Source organism: Metarhizium robertsii (assembly GCF_000187425.2).
Source record: "Metarhizium robertsii ARSEF 23 chromosome Unknown MAA_Scf_6, whole genome shotgun sequence".
Lineage (NCBI taxonomy): Eukaryota > Fungi > Ascomycota > Sordariomycetes > Hypocreales > Clavicipitaceae > Metarhizium > Metarhizium robertsii.
In genome coordinates, this window is record NW_011942204.1 from 1,768,417 (window position 1) to 1,787,050 (window position 18,634).

The window sequence follows — 18,634 nt, forward strand, 5'->3', positions numbered from 1 at the left end:
CTAGTAAACAAAAAGTAAAGGCAAAAAAAAGAAAAAGAAGACTTTTTTATTTCTTGGTAGTTTATTGATGCAATATATTAACACGGGTATAGGTGTTGCCACAATGTAAAACAACCACGGCATCGGTGGCTTCGGGTTTCTAATGACCCCTGACTTTGTATTCGTAGATATTATTATAACTGGCTTTCCAATCAACGAATTGGCAACCCCGGAGAATAGACGGGCAGGGTTCAGGGTTCTTCTGTTGGCGGCTTTCGTCGCAAGCGCTAACTGGAGGAGCCAAAACATGTATACTTGCGCAGCAGCGCATATTTATTGAAGTTCGGCGGCCTGTGGTTCGCGCTGCCCAAGAGGGTCATATGAAGGCAGCGGCTTCGAATCGTACAACTCGGCCGGCGGCGTGGGCGGCAACGGCCGATCATTGAACGGGTTCGTGCCGCTTGTCAAGGCCGGGCTGCTCACATTCCTGCTATGCCCGTGGAAGCGATTATCACGCTGCCAAGAAAAGCCCAGCAGTGTGGTTTGCACATTCCGGGGCTGCTGCTGCTGCTGCTGCTGCAGCGTCGTCGTCGAGCTCTCGCTGCTCGTCTGGCCCTTGGCGACACGGTGTAGGCGGTCGACCAGGGTAGAGTGGCTCTTCTTAATGGTCTTCTTGACAAAACTGGCCATGAAGATATTACACCGCAGGTCCACGTCCTCCCTCAGGTACAAGCCCGTCGTGGGGGCGCCGAGCCCCAACTCCATGGGCTCCAGAGGCTCGCCGGGCATGGAACCCCCGATGGACCACTTGGAGCGGGTTTCGACGCCCATGGGCGCGTAGCAGTGCGTCTGGATGCCGCGCGGCAAGTCGTGAAAGGCAGCCGTGTAGGTGACGTCGCTGGAGGCGAGACCGCCGGGTAGGTACGACACCTTGTCGGTGAGAGAGTACCACACACAGCCGAGTTCCTCGTCGGGCGCGTGGCGGGGTGGTGGAATGCGGTGCCGGTCCTTGATGAGCGGGTTGAGATCGATCATTTGGAGGTGGTCATGGAGGAAGGCGACTGCGGCATCGCGGGTGAGGCCCAAGGGGAGGGGGGTGACGGTTGTGAAGACGGTTCGTTTGGACATGATTGATGGGCGAGTGAGCTCAACTCTATCTGGGAGCGTCCGAGGGAGGAGGCAAGTCTCGGTTTAGGCCTGTAGGGTTTTGTAGCCAGTGGCGGGTGCTGTTGACGGTGATGATGCCAACGACGTCGGATGGCAAAAGGCAGATGCAACTCCGTTACGGGCGTTCAACCCAAAGCAAAGACTGATGCCGTCGTCTGGGTGTTCCGGTACAGGGGCTGCCCAGCAAGAACTTCAACAGCACAGGCGCAGGCACAGGCAGCATCTGGCCGGTCTGCGATGGGGGGGCGACGAGGACACCGGCAATCATGTATGGGAATGAAAATGAGCCGCATCCAGTCGCAAGGGCAAGGATGGTGTTTTGAAGCCGCCAGGCCGCATGAGGCTTCTCAGCGTCTCAGCGTTGCAGAGTTGCAGAGTTGCAGAGTCTCAGCCCCCTGCATTGACCTTGATGCGACCAGACCAGCCGGTTAGTTGTTGGCTGACTACTTTAACCGTGTAAGTACCCGGAGCAGGTCGTAGCACTCCAGCCTCGAGCGCTCGCAGCGTCCAAGCCTGGACCCGAGCGCCACGTGCGTGTCAACGTTGGGTGGGTTACCCCAACATTGAGCAAGGAGGAGGGCGAGGGCGCGGGCGTGTTTTGGGAAGCGCACCTCATTCGTCCCGCTGGCTGTCTGGTGTCGATTTTGCGTCCGGCACTTGGCCGTCGTCTTCTTCTTCCGGCCAAGGAGAAGACGCAAATCACTCACCCCAAACGACCAGCTCCGTACCATTGTAGCAGACGAGCAGAGACGAAGAGAGGAGAGTGCCGGGATCTGCACCCCAGGGCCGGCCGGCAAAGAAGGGATCCCAGGGCTTGGCACAGATCAATTCCATCAATTGATCTCACATGCAGCCAGGCGGCCAGCTGCTGGTTGGCTGGGGTCCCCGAAATGCCGTCCATGGTCCACGTCGGTGTACTATTCTTAGGGGACACTGCCCTTCCGCACGCACGGCGCACCTGACAGCATGCATGTGGTGTCAAGTCTGGTTCGGCTCCTCCGTTTCCAGCCCTGCAGCACCAGGGCTCCCCTAAACCGGAGACATGAGTGGCGCCGGCTCGGAGCAATCCGTGGTAGCACAGTACTACCAGACTACATGTAGTGAGTAGTAAAAACTACCACCTGCTTCCGAACGTACCAAACGAAGCCCGGCCCGGCCCAACAATTGTACCACCTCATTCATTAACAAGGACAGCCTGGTTGGTGCAGTCCATTAACTGAGCTGTGTGCCGGCCTTCAATGCTGCTGAAAATGAACGAGCCAGCATTGAATAGCTATGCCGGTTGTGGTCCTCAAGCCGACAGACAATTAGTATCAACTAGCATGTACTTGACGGGGTATAAGAATTACCAGTTTCCTGGTACCTGCTACCGGGTAGGTAGAATAAACGAGAGCCAAAAAGTCAACTACAGCCTGCCCATATCTATGCCCTGGTTGTACATATGCTCCTACTACATGCAATGCGATCATCAATGCCACGTCAACGCCTTGTATGATACATCGTGTCCCATTTAGTGCCACCTCCCTTGAAGAACCACCAAAACATGCCTCATATCTCCCGGCACCATCTTGCCAGGGTCGTGCTCAGCTTGACTGCCGTCGGAATCTCCTCCAGCGCAACATCAACCTTCCACATTTTGCTGTCCAGCCCTCCATGTCCGAGGGACCTGCCGCCGCCGATTCCAGCAGGCACCAACAATCCTAGCGCAATCAACCTCTCCCAGGCCACTCCTGCAACACCACGGCTCCATGCCCTCGCGCTGCCGCCCATGGCCAGCATGCCCGCCGTCGACGATTGGACTCGTTGTTTGCCCACCAGCGAGCTGTACTCGTCGTATGCCATGGCAAAATTGACCGTGTCCGTGTGCGCCACAATGTCTAACCTCGCCGCGGCGATGAGTAGTCCCAGCTCAAGATACGACAAGGTGGACAGCAATTGCATCCGTGAGTCTGGGGGAGCCAACGAAGTCGTCGGCGACAATGCTGTCGGGCTGTTCATTGTGAGGTTCCTTGACGAGAGCGAAGAAAGAGGCGATATCCATTCCGTAAAGAAGGCCGCCGCAGACTTTGTTGTAAAGTAATGATATTGTAGCAAGTGTTGGAATTGCCGTTGCTTGTAGAGTTCCTGCCAATCTGTCAGCCTGACCTCCGTGCAAAAAAAAAAAAAAAAAAAAAAAGAAAAGAAAAAAAAAAGAAGAAGCCAAAGGTCACGCTGAGATGAACTTTACCTCTATCTTTTGGGTCCAATATTTATGAAACTCAATGTAGCCCTCCGTGTGAACATCTACACCTTCGCTCTCAACATCAGGTTTGTCAATCATAAGGCCCTGGCGACAAATCTGCCAGAATGCCGGCAGAGATTTGGGTGGAGCGAGATACACGTAGCGGTGGCTAAAACGACTCTTGACTCTCTTCTCAAGCATGTCTACTACGCCAATACGAGTGGTGCAACCCAAAACGGCAATCGGAGCCTTGCGAGACTGCGCAATGTCGTAAAGATTATACAGTAGGGTCTGTCTGGGATGGGACGCAAACATGTCAAACTCGTCAATGATGAACACTACCGACTGAGATGTGAGGTTTTCGTCGGTGCCCATGATTTCGGATGGGTGAGAGAGCAGAGCCAGAAGCGATGCCATCGTATCTGCGTAGTTTATCTGCACTCCGTATTAGCAGTTGACTTTGACAATGCATGCTATGTTATCAGCGTACCCGGTTCAGTAGGTCGTCTTCAACCTCCATCTCCTTTCCAAGCTGTCGCCAAATTTCCTTCAGGGCCAACTTGTCATCAGTGTGGATGAACCCATTGAGCCGTACTACGTGAAACTCATGCCCATGTTCCTTTGATAGGTCAACTATGATGTTTTCCACCAACTGCACATCGTTCATCGTTAGTACACTCTCCATACGCCGCATAATCCACATCTTTTATTTCTTACCGTCGTCTTGCCAGAGCCACGTGGTCCAATGACCAACATTGAGTTACCCTCTCCCGCCATAACAGTTTGTTCAATAAGCTGCCTAACCTTCTCATACGGCTCCTCCTGCCCGAACATCCGTATCCGCCGCCGTCCCGAGCATCGGTCCAAGAGCACACGCTGAAACCCTCGCAGGTGATGATCCAGGTTCGGTATGTCGGGCACCTCGACCGGATATGAAGGTTCGTTCGTTTTGGGGGTGGGCTCGCCTGGCGCCTTGAGCACATCTTCCTGAGAGCAAGATTTGCACAACCAGTCGCCTTCGGGGACCTCTGCGATATCGTAGCATTGCTGATGCACGGCAAAATCGCAATTGTCGCAAAGTATAATCTCGTTTGGCGCTATTGAGTCTGGCTTGTAACACATCTCGCAGACTATACCGTCGTCCTCTTGCTGTGCCATTTGCGCTTTGGCCGCTTTTGGTTTTCTTGCGGTCGAGGTCTTGGGTAGATCATCAAAGTATACTTCGCCATCGGCACCCCCGTTAAAGGTGACGTTTTTGCGTGGCCGGCCTCGTTTCTTGGTTGGTGTAAGAATGCCCTTTGGCGGTTGTGCTTTGTTGCCAGCGATAGAGCCCGGCTTCTGGGCGGATGCTGTCGCCTCCTTGGGCTGGTAGACAGATGCGGGCGGCAATGGACCCTGATACCTATTTCCCACCCCGGCTTGCTTGACTGGACGCTTTGGAACAGTACATTTTTTTGATTCGGGAAGATCGCCATTGTCCCATATTGTTCCTCTCAATGCTGCTATCTTGATGGCGGGCCGTTTCAACGGTGATGAAGCTGGAGGAGCAGGAGCAGCGGGAGCAGCGGGAGCAGCTGGGTTGAGCAAACGACCATTTTTTTTGTTGGTGCTGAGGAGAGGCTTAGGTTGGGTCGAAGTAGCCGTCAAAGATGGTTCGGTGCCATTGACCTCTTTCCGAGACTGGCGGCCGGCTCCAAAAACGCCCGAGATAGCTGAGGCAATGGCTTTAAGGGCTTTGGGGGTCGAGGGTGAGCCAGCTGCTGCATCATCCAACTTTCTCCTCTTGATCGGGTCGGGTATTATATCATTTTCGATGTCGTCCACCGATCGCTTTCGGCCAGTCGGGGTAACATCCTGATCCATCACCAAGTCAGCTATGAGCTGAAATGCAAAGCTCGTAGGTGATAGTTGATACGACGGTGTTCTGGTTGATCAACCTCCTCCTCTGGCATGTCGTCAGACGAGGGAGGTCATTTGGCGCGTCAATTGACTTGGGCGAGACGCGTTGAGCGCGAAGCCGATTGGCAAGGCGCTGTCTGTATCCACCAGACAACTGAATTGGGGACCCACAGAGTGGCTGGCCCAACTGTGGCTCCAGGCCTGTTTTTTCCAAGGTAGGACATGAAAGGCGCTGTGGTTGTAATGCAATGTTTAATAACGGTGATGCGGATATGAAAAAGTTCCCAGATGATGAGTGGAAGAGCCTCCTACAGCCGACCGCTCTTATGGACGTCAAGCAAGAAACAAAGCTCCAAACGCAAACTCATCAACGTCTAGCTACTGTCGATAACGAATCGTCATACGCCATCTAATGGACCAGTCACCTCAGTCTGCTCGCGACACTCTAAAGGCACGGCTTCCAAATCAAAAACACAATCATCAAAGGGTGTAATGATGCTGGATCTACAAAATCGAGCTGACGGCGTTGAGTTTGATGATATACAGCAACTCAAAGAACAGCCAAAGACACTTGCCAAGCTTCTTTATAAGATTCGTCTTATTATGGCAGCGGTGGGAGTTACGCCCCCTCACAGCTGGAATATCTCCTGGGTATAACCATCTTGGGCTCTTGAGAAAACTAGCCACGGTTTAGAAACAGTGCTGACATGTGAGCTCGTAGTCTGTTGTGGCTCACCTGGTGCCTTGCGGCATCATATGATGTGCGATTTGTAACAGATAGTATATTTGGCATGTTGAATGCAGTCATTTTACGACATTTGCGACATCACATTGGTCAACATGAACTTTGCAGAACGTACGGCGAGACACAAGATATAGATGTATTCTCCAAGAACGAGGATGCGTTTTTTACCTTTGTCGCATCTGTCCAAAGCATCATAGAATCCACGACAAAAAAGCTTTTCTCAGTCTTTGGAATCGACGTTGCCAAGGACGTAATTCAGCCGACACAGAACAAGACGGCAGGCAATATAAACGCTGGCATGCTTCAAAACAAGGTTGCCAATAAGACGTGGCGGCGTCATCGGCTTGTGGTACGTATACTGACAACATGTGACATCTAGCATACTCCTTGTGCCATATCAGTTCAAAAACTCTTTCTCATCAATTGCTAATGAAAGATATTCTGCAGTTTGCTTACGGGTCCATTGCTGCAGGGAGCTGCCTCTTTCTAATGGCCATCCTATCGATGATATCTCGCCCGACTCGATGGAAACCTTGGCCAATCCTACGTCTCATTATACTCATCACCCCGGCCCTGGGAACGGGTCTCATTTTTATTCTTCCATGGTTCAATTCGCCGTCCGAGGAACTTGATGCTTCCCATCTTTGCTGTCTACGCCGTTGTTCTCATTCTCACCCATATTGGCGGTAACGGAGAAAGCTTCAAGCGGGCGGGGACTTTTTTCTCACTCAAAAGAAGCAGTCGTACGAACCTGTTGATGTGCTTATGATGCCTAGCAACGACTGGGTGGTGCGGATCAAAAGCCGGGTGTTCAAACTGCTTAAGCTCACCGTACGAGATGCACCGACTGGGGGAGCTGGGTGCTGTTTGTAATAGAAATGAAAGATCACCTTCCCATTATGACCCCCTCAAGGAGTCCAAGGAATACAAAGGCGCCTCCCACATTTGAGCTGGATCTCAGAGGGACAATGAAGATTGAAGCTGTTTAGATTGGCGTTTCCTGAGAAGCAGAGAAACACTATTTTAATAACTCTCACAGGTCTTAGCCTGGCGTTGGTGTACGAGATTAAAAAAAGACGACGAATTATCTCGGGAAGGAATAGAAATGGATCAGAGCATAACGATTGGCAGCAGTACGGCTTTCGGACCACCAAAAAATCCGTGTTTTTTTTTTTTTTAATAAAGACAGAGATATTGAACTTATGATACAAGGAAAGAGATATTTTCAACCTAATAAAGGCCCCCGGTTAGCTCTGTGCTAGTACCCGTCTCACTGGTATCTCTCAGAGTAGACCTGGCTCTCCTTCGCCCGTGGTAGACACACAGTCCTGTCCCGCCGCTTTTATGTCGAATATTGGCAGGGCAAAGAGGACTGCTTGGCAAGTGCTCCGGTACATCGAATACAAAGTCCACAGCAGATGGCTGTTGATGCTGCTGCTTCCGGCGTTTGCTGCGCGGAGGCATTGGATCAAACCATTCTCGAGGCTGAGAGGAGAAACTGCTGCGTTGATAGCCATGGTGAGGGCTTGAGTGGGTGGAAGATTGCGTTGGAGATGGACTGCTAGTTGAATTATGATCTGGAGGCGTCATCGAGGTGAAGAAACCCCTGGGCTTTCCGTCCGCCGTGTCCTCGTCCAGAGGCGGTGTGCTGACTCGAATAGCTTCCTGAAACCTTGTTCAATGTGATGCTCTATGACTATGGCGTTGCAGACTAACAACAGCGGATGTGTACTTACTCCTCCAGGGAATTGACTATTTGCGGACCGGAAACTATCTGAGAAGCTGTGGGTTTGGTCCTATTCGTGCGTATTTGCGAGTAGAGAAAGGCATGAACTTACTGTTGGTGCTAAGGAACATTCCTGACCCGTATTTACGGGTATTTTTGGATCCTCGTCTCGAGGAGTTTGGAGTTGCACATAATGACTGGTGAGAATGCTTCGGATGCGAGGAGGCCCGACCAAAGAACTTGTGACTGAGCTTCGAGTGCGCAACTTCTTCCTTGAACCAAGTACCAGTCTTGCCAAGACTGTGTGACCAAGCAGACATCCACGGGAGACGAGTACATGGGACGCTACTGTTTTCTGGTTTGTGGTCATCATTAGGGCCTTCTTCCATCTGTACCTTTAGTGAGTTGATGCTATTCAAGCGTAGACTTCTTGTGTTATATCACCAACCGTATTATGCTCCAATGGTATGTTGTCGAGGCGTAGCTCATCCTGTTGTTCAGAGTAGTCACTTCTTTTGGATATTCGTAATCTTTTGGAACTTTGAGACCGAACAGACGGGGTATGAGGTGCCATCTGGGGACGCAATACATCAAAGATTGGGCCAGGGGTATTTTCATTCCCTTGCCAATTCACTCTAGACTCATTCGAATTTGGCGATACTCTGACACTTTCATCGGACCCAGTAGCCAAAGTCTTGCCTACTGGATGCTGTAAAGATAAGACATGGGCAGACTCAGAAAGGTACGGGCTGGGGGCTTGCTGAGCGCCGGTGGTGCCAAATTTGGATAATGGTGATGACACCGATGCCGTGGGAGACGCGTATGATGCATCTCTTCCGTCCGTCTCGCTTGTGGACTTGGGTGATCGTGATTTCCACCTCCAAAACCGAGAGCTCGCATTACTCTTCGTCCGTGGTGCGGCTGCAGGCTGTCTCTCTGCCCAGTAGCCCTCTGGGAACCACACCTATTCGTATCCCTCTCGAGCTGGACGTGGCGGGTCTACACCAAAGACAATAGGGGGGTTGCAGCTCTTGAATAAATACGGTAGTACAAATGGCGAGGCGGCAGAGGAAGATGATCCTGTATTCGCTCTATCGTCGGGCATGGTACTGCGCCATCCTTCTCCTCGAGCATCTCTAGGCCCGGGGGGTTGTGTTGGAAAGGTAAGATAGAATAATGGCGGAGTTGAGAAACCCTGGAAAGGAAGATTAAAGTAGCTGTGGCAAAGTATAATCAGCACAACCATTGTAATGTATGGAGATGTGTTGAGTGATATACTTTATCTCGCTTGCTCCCGTTGGGCTAGGTAGCATCATCCTCCGAACCAGAGAGTCCGACATGGGACCTCTCTAATAGCGCGTCGGCCCTACTAGATGAACCGTGTGAAGCCTTGGGTTTTGATGCTGATTTCCTTTAGGGCACAGTGCCACATTGGTGGTTTCAAGTGTTCGGATCGTCAAGTTGTGTCAGGAATTGTGTGAAAAGAAGCCTTTTAGGGAATGGAGACCTTTAGGATCTCGGCGTTGGATAGGAAAACTTGCATAGGGTAGGTTTGGATTAGGGACGGTCTAAATTACATTTTGACAGGCAGGCGGAGGAGCAAGATGGTGGGTGTTTTTGAAATGGTCACAGGGAACTCCATGGGGTGATCTAGAAGAAGGAACGAACGGTGAGTGGTTGTCAAGTGAACCCATCTGTATAGAGAGACAATGGCCAATGCCATTTTTGTCTTTTTCTTTTCTTACCTTTTGGACACGAGGAGAGCCATTTATTGTAACACAATTAACTGTTTTCCGCTAACATATTCGAAACGCAAAAGCGAAGTCATTATTGCCCGAAACTAGCTCCAAACGCCATGCAAGAGCATCCGAATGCCATGCTCGAATCTTGCCCCCAATGCTTTTCTCCAATTGCTTTTGTTTTAAGAGTCGACTGCCATGGTATCATCGCCATCCAGAGCCTCACCTTGGGGTTCCAAGGGAACACCACGTCCCCGTCCCGCCAGCAGTTCTCGTCGCACTTCCGGACCAATGGCAGAATGGCCGTGGCCTAGGAGCAAATCAAGAAGGGCTTCACGTTGGTCTTCGGTAATATCACCTTTGTATCTTTGGGCAAATGCTAGTAGACTTTGATGCCAGATAACAGGCAACTTCGTCTTGACGTCTCCCTCACCGGACACCCCGGCCATGGCATCGCCTTCCTGGACGCTGGCAGGGTCCTCGCTACGAAATCGAAGAAAATGAAATACCAGAGCGTCAATGACCTGGTATGGCAGAGCGTACTTCTTCTCCAACAATGTCCTAATGAAGATGTTGGTAGCACCACCACCTTCGCTTCCCTGGGAGGCTTCTTGGGCAGCGATCTCGCAAAGACCCTTGAGGGCTGCAGCAGAATGCAAAACTGGGACGGAGACTCTAGCAAGTACAGCGGAGATGATGTGGGCTTCTCTCAGGGTGCAGGTACCACTGCCAATAAGCGGGAAGAGAAATCCCTTGAAAAAAGCAGAAGGCTTGTACAGTGCCTTCTTGAGAGAGTTGAACAAGTGAACATTTAACTTCTTGTTTTCGTAAATGTCTTCGCGGACTTTTTCCAAGACCACCATTTCGAGGAATCGCTGCACGACAATTGGCTTATGAGAAACAAAAATTCGGGTTGCCTGGAAGCAAGCATTTGGTGTCCAACGATCTGGTCGGGTAATTTCGAGAATTTCCTCCCAGTGGGGAATAGTTGGGAGGATTTTGAATGGCTTCGGCAATGGACCAGACTTGTAGCGCGATAAGATCTCTCCGATTCTACAGTTGCGGTCAGCACCATCTCCCCTAGTTTTTTTTTTTTTTCACGACGGGTACTCACTTGGTATAAACCTCAACTACTTTGGGAGGTAGTTCATAGTCGTCAACTGGCACGCCAGCATCCTTTCTAGCCTCAGCAGCCTCGTGCGCTGCGATCTTCTGCAGAATGATATCTGCCAAGTTGCGGCTTTCGCCTTCAACTGCGTCGCCCGAGGGCTTGAGGTCCCAACCATGCTTCAATAGATCGTCCTCCTCGTCAGGCATGAACTTCTTGTACATTTCAAGATCTTCAGGGTCGACTTCAATCTCCTCCACAACCTCGTCGTCATCACCCCAGGCGTCATCATCGTCATATGTCTTGACTTCCTCACTATCAAGCTTGTCGTCGAATCGAGAGTCGTACCCGAAGGAGTCGATGGTTGGCTCGGGAGCAAAAGAGGCTCTCTCAGAATTTTCCTCCTCGGCTAACTCACGACCTATCCTCAAGATGTTCTTGGAGGCCTTGGAATCGACAAAGCTTTCATCGGCATCCTCAATGTTCTTTGACTTCTTTTTGGTGGGCTTGTTACGCAAGAGACCAGTAGCGAGAATATCGTTCTCGAGAGGGTTATGGCGACGGGCAGGCCGGTCGGCCTTGGGAGTAGTAGCCTTGGGCATTCTGGGCGTATTCTTTTGGCGATGGAAGCACTGACGACAACAAATGCCCAAGTAGACTATAAATTACGCCAGTCTCGCGGGCTCTCACTCTATGGTGGCACGCGGGCGGTGGGATGGAAAATCGAAAATTTGTGCCTTATCGATCTGCCGCCCCTCATTCTAAACTTGGTTTAGCGCCGAGATGGTTAGCCACAGAGCATTCTCACCGCCTTCGGAATGTTGGTACTTCGACATCTCTATTTCGGACGATGAATCATCTTGTTTAAATTCCAACAATGGTGGAAATCCTATCGCAGAGACTCACAATTGTTTTCATGATATGCGTTCCGACGTTGCCGGTTGTCGGCTTCTTATCGCTCAAAAGCCGCGCTGTCACTCAAATCAACTAACGGGTACGGAAGGGCTGGAGTATGATACGAGTTGCGACATAATGGCAATGCGGAAAGACAATATTTCGTAGCCATAGCCCCCAGTATTTTTGCTCTTTGGAAAAGGGCTGATGAATGTGACAATCGCCATCATGTTGATATAACGTTTAAAGATTGGCCCCCTGGCGATGACGCTGAAGCCCCCATGAGGCTCCGATAAACCCCCACTATCAAAACTGCCCCTCCAAAACTTTTATGTCGAATCGATGTCTAGTCATTGAACATCCTCAGTGCTCACTGTGACACTCACACACTATACTGAACACCTGAAACCGAAAAGATGCCCACAGAACTGGAAGAGGTGCGTCAGAATCCCTTCAAAGCTGAAACATATTTTGGAATTTCTTGCAAGAAAATAAAGAAAAAAAAAATCCTGACTTGGCTTCTTGTTACAGCTTGTGGGCTTCATTGCTCATCCCAACCCACAGATTCGGCTGGCGGCCACCGAGAATCTGGTGCCATACTCAACGTCGGAGCCTGTAATATTTAAAACGGAAGAAATGAAACCCATTAAAAACCTGAAGCTTTTGATTCGGGATCATCCTGTATATTGCGACCGGAAACCCTGACCCTCTGCATGAGTTCAGGTTTCTAACCTTTTGTGTAGAAAATTGCCGAACATGTCCTGACCATGTTGATCAACCTGTCAGGAGACCCTGAGATTCTGGAGGACTTGGCAAACGATGACAAGTTCATCGGTGTGATATTAGACCACATAGTTGTACGTATCATCGTCCCCAGGTCCAACGTAGAGTCACAATTTCTAAATCATCTAACCACCTCCGTGTTTAGGGCCAAGGGGAGCCCAACGCCAACTTATTAGCCATGCTTCTCGCGAATCTAGCCAAACTTGATAGTTTCGAGTCCATACTGGAAAGAAAGCAAACTGCCCCCTCGGCCCTCGGCTCCGACGACTCCATTATGAACCAGCTCATGGACCTCTTCGTCAAGGGCCAGGACGGCGCATACAACAAGAAGGCCGACTTTGACTACCTAGCATATGTGTTTGCTGACTTGTCCAAACACGAGAAAGTCCGAAAATATTTCCTCACGGAGCAGAAATACGACGGGGTCATCCCCCTCACCAAGATCAGAGTCTTCACAGAGCATAAATCGGACGTCAGGCGGAAAGGTGTAGCGAGTACCATCAAAAACGTCGCCTTTGATATCGACTCCCACCCTGTGTTTCTAGACGAGGATGGCATCAATCTCCTGCCCTATGTGCTGCTTCCTATTACCGGAAATGAAGAGTACGAGGTGGAGGATACGATGGAGATGCTGCCGGACCTGCAGCTTCTATCGCCAGATAAAAAGAGGGACTCGGATAAGAAGAATATCCAGACGCATATTGAGACGCTGACGCTGTTGACGACGACGAGAGAAGGCAGGGAACTGATGAGAAGAGTCAAGGTGTATCCAATTGTTAGAGAGACGCATTTACGGGTGGATGATGAGGGCGTTAGAGAGGCTTGCGAGCGGTTGGTGCAGGTTTTGATGAGGGATGAGGAAGGGGAAGAGGGCGGTGCAAGTAGTCAGGTACAGGAAGTGGATGAGGATGACGAGATTGTCGAAGTGTAATGGAGACGTAGCGCATCCAGGTGTGGCCTTACATGGGGCATTCAATGTTGACAACGGGCGTGATTGCACTGGCAGAAATACGTTGGTCAAATTAAAAGCTATTCTGAAACAGTGCGTAAAACAGTACGTAAAAAAAGTCAGTGCATTCTCTATGTAAAGATAGGATATTAATCATCGTGTCACATTGCAAAATCATTATAAACTAACACAAATCAGAAGCTATACCGCAACTATTAGTTTATCAATCGCTGGGGAAACGTCCGTCTTCAGACTCCCCAGACATAGTCCGATCAAGGGGGCTCATTACCGCAGTCGCAGAAATGTAATCGCCGCCAAACCTCTCACTTGTCGAGGTTGGAGATACGGGTATGTCGGGCCGAGAGCGCTCTTCAGGAGAGATCATTGGAGGGTCTTGATTTTTGGAAGATTCAGAAGCGCTGGAGAAATTAGGTATCTCCAATCTCGGACGGGGTTGAGACCATGTGCCCAGTAAAGGAGACTCAGTCCATTCCCTCTCGCCGTCGTGCGTATGGGAATCGGCACTCGGGCTCCCAAGTCCCGATTGTACATTGTACTGGGAAGTGGTTGTTTCGAAACCGTAGGGGCCAAATTGTTTTTGAAATGTGCTCATTGGTGTGAATCCAGTATCATGTAGCTCGGCAGGTGAAGATGTATCTATGAGAACAAGTTAGTCGTTACATACCTCAGAGGGATAGAATGCTATGTAAACCCCAACTTACCGCACAACTCAGATACTTGGGTGTCTTCCATCTCGTGGGGTGTGGTATCTGTTTTATCCGTCGCAATCGGCTCGAAGGTGGAATTCTCTTCGAGATCAGGAGACGTTCCAGTTTCAGGCTTTTGAAGTGATTGTATCATCATTGATCTTTTGGCCGCTCCGGGTCCTCTAGCCCACGTCATGATATTCAACCCGCTCTCATCAGCGGTCGAGTCTGTTGATGAAGCAGTGGAGGATTTCTTTCTCCTGGCACAACAATACCACAGTGCTATACCAAGTCCGACGGAGATAATTATGGGCACAAGAACTGCGGGAAGAATGATTTGAAGCAAGTGGCTATCATGCGGAAAGTCAGCCTGCTCTGGAGGAGATGTTGTAGCACCAGGTGGCGGTGGCGGTGATGACGCGGAGTTATATGGCCAGTACTGTTTGATCTTTTTCGTGTCATATGCCACTGAGAAGACAGCCCCTAGCTCTTTTGAAGCCCAGCCTGAGGGCACAGGCAATGAGACAGTTGCTCCTCCGGATGCGGTTCCGCCTACAGCAGCAATGATCTTTTCGTGTACACCGTAATCGCCATATTTTGTTGGTGAGTAGCCGTCCAGCCATTCCCCACTAGTCAAGTTAAAAACAACCACGGGACCCTGATCTAGACATGTGATTGACGATCCAACCTTGGGTGTATATCCTCCGAAAACCATCATTTGGTCCGGATATGGCTTGAAACACTTGTGTCCCGAGCGACCATGGACGGGAACTCCCTTGTTAAGTAAGGTCCAAGAGAATGACGGTAGTGACAGAACCCAAACCTCATCAAAGAAATCGTTCTTCCGGTGTATTCCGTCATAACCACCGTAATAGTATATGTTGAAGCTAGACTTGTCTGACGCTGGCGCTACGACGGCACAACCTCGCGTCCTTGCCCCTGGACCACCTTCCGTTGGTTGTTGGTACCATTTCTTGTTTGCAACGTCGTAAATGTCGATGGTACGCATAAATTCCGGGCTTTCAAGCTTCTTCTACAATGTTAACACGCGCAATTCAAGGCAAAACGACCACCTCGACGAACGGCCTACTTACACTCTCTGTCTCATTCGCGGATTGGAAATTTCCAGATGCCCAGTCCGGATACACAACTCCACCCAAAACGACCAGAATGCCTTGCTTCCCAACTGGGACCCAGACGACTTCGGGGTTTGCTCTTGGCTTAATGTTATCAGGAAGAGTTATGTTGGTCCACTTCTCGAAAAGCTGGTCCGTCATGTCCAGCTCAATAAGCGTGTTAGAGGGGTTCATGGCCAGTGTTGTCTTATTCTTATCAGTCAAGACACTAATTGGCCCTCTGCTTGGAGACGTGAGGCCTGAAAAATACCATGCTTTGTTCTCTGATGGTGCATTGACCGGCCCTCCATAGGCGATATATCTAGTTACACCGTCATCCAGATGCCCACTGTTGAATCCGCTTTGCCATAAAGGTTTTTCTGGGCCATATGCATATCGACGATAAGCAAGCACTGCATTTGCGGCAGGCTCGGGGTTCGAAGCGAGAGTATTCGCTGTCACGGCTCCTCCATAAAGAAAGAATTCGGCATCGTTAGCCAGCATACCACCGTCGTCGTAGCCTGGCTCTGAGCTGATGCCACTTTGCTCCCCGCCTATTGCTTTAGACATGCGCTTGTTTACAAGAATTCCGGTGACATTTGAGTCCTTTGAGAAGGACTCGGAGAAGTTGTATGACAGGACGTATCCTTGGAAATTGCCTTTGGTATGTCAGTTAAAACTATCTTGTCAATGGAATTATAATGAACTTGCCTTGATTGCGTGGTGGACCAAACTTCCCTGAGGCAAGTCCAGAACTCCACCAGATATCTCCCCCATCAAGATAGACGGTATCGCGAATTAGCGCAGCTGCATGGGGTCGAAGTGTGAGCGGAGACATCGTGACAAGAGACGACTTGACAAGAGTGGCATACCTCTGGGCTGCGACCATGTGCAAATGCTAGTGTTGATTTGGTCGCTTAGCCAGTTGCTAAATTGCGCGTTGGAGTAAGACGCGAATCCTATACATATCGCCAGTTGGGCCTTGGAGCTGATTTTCATTTTGTTGACTTGCTGGAGCTGCGATGATGGATGGAAACCATTGAAAATTGCTTGGTGATCCGCCAAGGTTCACAATGGTCTCAGTATTGTAATTACTCTCGAGTGGTAACTCGGTAGCGCGCGAGGTTTCAATGTGTCGTGTCACCATGACCCATACTTTCTGTTGATGGGATACAGCCCACCGGCAAATGTTCTCCAAGTGACTTCCTAAAGGTTATGTAGGGGTTGTAGTCTGGAACAACGACCAAGTGCAGTTGGGCAGGCTGAATGTACGGAGTATGTCTCAAGGACAAATGAAAGCTGGAGCTGGGGTTGTGAGGCTGATATCGGTGAAGACGAAGATGGTTGCGATACGGAGTACTCCACGACTACAAGTGGTTCTGGTCTGTGATACACGGGTCTTCTGCCACCAATGAGAAAGACACCGTTACTGCGTGAGAAGAAGCTTACCGGCGACGCCAGCCTGGACTCCGTACTCCGGTACTCAGCTTCCAATTGCAATGCTCTCCCAGTCGGCCTGCCCGTCTTCCGACTGACTTTACACAAATGCTGTATAACCACGGCTTGGACCGACTACATGCAGTCTCCACAGAGGGCTTGTACCACATGGGCATACGACCAGGCCATGTTTGCTGCCAAGACAGGAATATATTGACCGAGTCCTACAAGAGCCCCTCGAGTCCCTCGACCATGGACCATACCAGGGCCCGGGGCCCCGTCTCCTCCTCGCACGCTGGGCGCGGGCCCAAGCTCTCGACCCAAGCTCTCGAGACACGAGGCGGCGGGGATCATGGCAAGGCAACGAATGTGAGGAGGAGGCGTGATGACAGCATCCAGGTAGTCGGTGTCTCTGGGGACGAAGCTGCGGTGTAGGCGTACGTGTATTGTGGAGGGAAGACAAGGGTCCAGAATTGGACAATAGCAGTTCCTGATTACTAGAAGGGCAACCCGGACAGCCGGGGTCAAGCAGGAGGGGAACCCAGACCAGTGGCCGACCCCAGCTCTATCAAAAGACCACGAGATGACCGGATTACACTGATCTCGGATATATATGTATGCATGCACGGAGTGCCAGAAGGGCTGTACTGTGCAGTAGCGAGCGGGACGTGTGAGAACAAAAAAGATGGCGGGGAATTTCAAATCAAGATGGGGTGGTGAGTCAACAATAAATGCATGGCTATCGATGTCTCATTCTGGAAGGCGGAGTACGCAGAGTACTCGGTACTCCGTGCATCCATCGTGCTTCCCGTACTTGCAGTCGCAACTGCCTCCTCACCTCCCTGCTCATCCGTCTTCCCCTCCTCGGAGATGGCTCCATCGACCTTGATCATGAATGAACGAGGCTCTGACACAAGAATTCGGCACTTGGTGCGGGCACCCCTCTTGATTTAATGCTCATGTTGTCTAGACTCCAGTGTGTGCGACTTCACGGCTGACTGAGTAATACGAGCTGACGAGGTAGAATCTTTTAACAGGATGCAATCGCGATGCACGAGAGAGGCAAGAAGCAAGCTTCGGCCCGCCGAGACTGGAGTTCTGATATTCGCTCAGACCACTCAGGTCAATTCGACCACTCAGACCCAACGGTGGTCTTGGATGCATCCCGTCATTTTTGACCAGACGAAAGTACTGGCACAAACACAGCCAACAAGGCTGCCAGCGTAACCCAAAGACTTCGACTCTGCATATACGCAGAGTATAGTACACAGTACTTGAGTGCAGACACCGCAACGGCCCGATTAGGTCGCAACAATGCATACATACGGAGTACATACATATCTACTTGGCCTTTTCTTTCTGCGTCCTCCAGACATATCACGATGGCTGGAGAAAAGGCTAAGGAGCCAAAGAAGGAGGGCTTAGGGACTCGAAAAAGTCTCGCTAATGCTCTCGGCAGCGGCTATTTTCCGGAAACAAATTATGCTAAAAACAAACGGGAAAACAAAAAAATAGTTCCTCTGTCCCCACGAGGCTTTCCCTTACACGCCTACTCCGTAGATATGTGGACTTTCTAAAAAAGATGCGGATTCTGTCCTTGCGTTGGGGAGAGTACTAGTGCGTGTCCCCGACACAGGCAGCGAGATGCCACGCCGGGGGATAGACCCAGAGCCTCCCTTTGTGCATCTCGGGCTCAAGCCCAATCGCCAAACAGCGGCCTCTCGTCAGGAAGGCCTCAATCTTTTGCCTCTTGTGGAGTACTTTGGGGCGCCGTGCGGATGCATGCAAGATAATGGAGCCAGCAGCTTCTCCTCCCGACGGCCGCTGTCATCCGGGGGCCGCATCTCTGGAAACCCGGGCAACTTGGCAAGCATCCAAGGCCAGATTCTGGCCCGTGCAGGAAATGAGCTTTGTGTACTTCGTACTGAGTACAGAGTACGAGTACCTACCTACCTAGGTAGGTAGGTAGTTACATGGAAATTTGCTCGATTCGTCACCGCAAGGGATGCATGCGCTTACGATTGGATTGTCTTGGGGAAATTCGGTTTGTAACACCCAGCGATTGCTTCGAGCGTAGTTCATGCTAGACCTATCACCTTGGGCTTAAGGTTTTGGTTATTAGTACGGAGTAGCAGACTGATCTGTGTGTTTTGTAAATTGTTCTT

At 50.7% G+C, this 18,634-nt stretch overlaps 6 protein-coding genes across 6 annotated transcripts; 1 reads left to right on the plus strand and 5 right to left on the minus strand.

Annotated features, from left to right (window-relative positions):
- Positions 1-312: 312 nt before the first annotated feature.
- Positions 313-1,107, minus strand: MAA_06311 (uncharacterized protein; the record flags this gene model as incomplete). The annotated part of the gene is made up of 1 exon (XM_007824309.1): positions 313-1,107. The coding sequence occupies one exon, from the start codon at positions 1,105-1,107 to the stop codon at positions 313-315; it is 795 nt and encodes a 264-aa protein (XP_007822500.1).
- A 1,587-nt stretch (positions 1,108-2,694) lies between these two features.
- MAA_06310 (uncharacterized protein) lies at positions 2,695-5,230 on the minus strand (the record flags this gene model as incomplete). Its single annotated transcript, XM_007824308.1, has 4 exons — positions 2,695-3,270; positions 3,374-3,802; positions 3,858-4,019; positions 4,085-5,230. The coding sequence occupies 4 exons, from the start codon at positions 5,228-5,230 to the stop codon at positions 2,695-2,697; spliced, it is 2,313 nt and encodes a 770-aa protein (XP_007822499.1).
- A 2,064-nt stretch (positions 5,231-7,294) lies between these two features.
- MAA_11348 (C6 zinc finger domain-containing protein) lies at positions 7,295-7,528 on the minus strand (the record flags this gene model as incomplete). The annotated part of the gene is made up of 1 exon (XM_011413336.1): positions 7,295-7,528. One exon carries the CDS (start codon positions 7,526-7,528, stop codon positions 7,295-7,297), a length of 234 nt encoding a protein of 77 aa, XP_011411638.1.
- A 2,130-nt stretch (positions 7,529-9,658) lies between these two features.
- On the minus strand, positions 9,659-11,186 carry MAA_06309 (bystin; the record flags this gene model as incomplete). The annotated part of the gene is made up of 2 exons (XM_007824307.1): positions 9,659-10,529; positions 10,591-11,186. 2 exons carry the CDS (start codon positions 11,184-11,186, stop codon positions 9,659-9,661), a joined length of 1,467 nt encoding a protein of 488 aa, XP_007822498.1.
- A 708-nt stretch (positions 11,187-11,894) lies between these two features.
- On the plus strand, positions 11,895-13,192 carry MAA_06308 (putative domain UPF0507; the record flags this gene model as incomplete). Its single annotated transcript, XM_007824306.2, has 4 exons — positions 11,895-11,915; positions 12,010-12,159; positions 12,222-12,335; positions 12,407-13,192. The coding sequence occupies 4 exons, from the start codon at positions 11,895-11,897 to the stop codon at positions 13,190-13,192; spliced, it is 1,071 nt and encodes a 356-aa protein (XP_007822497.2).
- Positions 13,193-13,433: 241 nt separating this feature from the next.
- Positions 13,434-16,031, minus strand: MAA_06307 (Galactose oxidase/kelch, beta-propeller; the record flags this gene model as incomplete). The annotated part of the gene is made up of 4 exons (XM_007824305.1): positions 13,434-13,867; positions 13,933-14,950; positions 15,012-15,691; positions 15,905-16,031. The coding sequence occupies 4 exons, from the start codon at positions 16,029-16,031 to the stop codon at positions 13,434-13,436; spliced, it is 2,259 nt and encodes a 752-aa protein (XP_007822496.1).
- Positions 16,032-18,634: the final 2,603 nt, after the last annotated feature.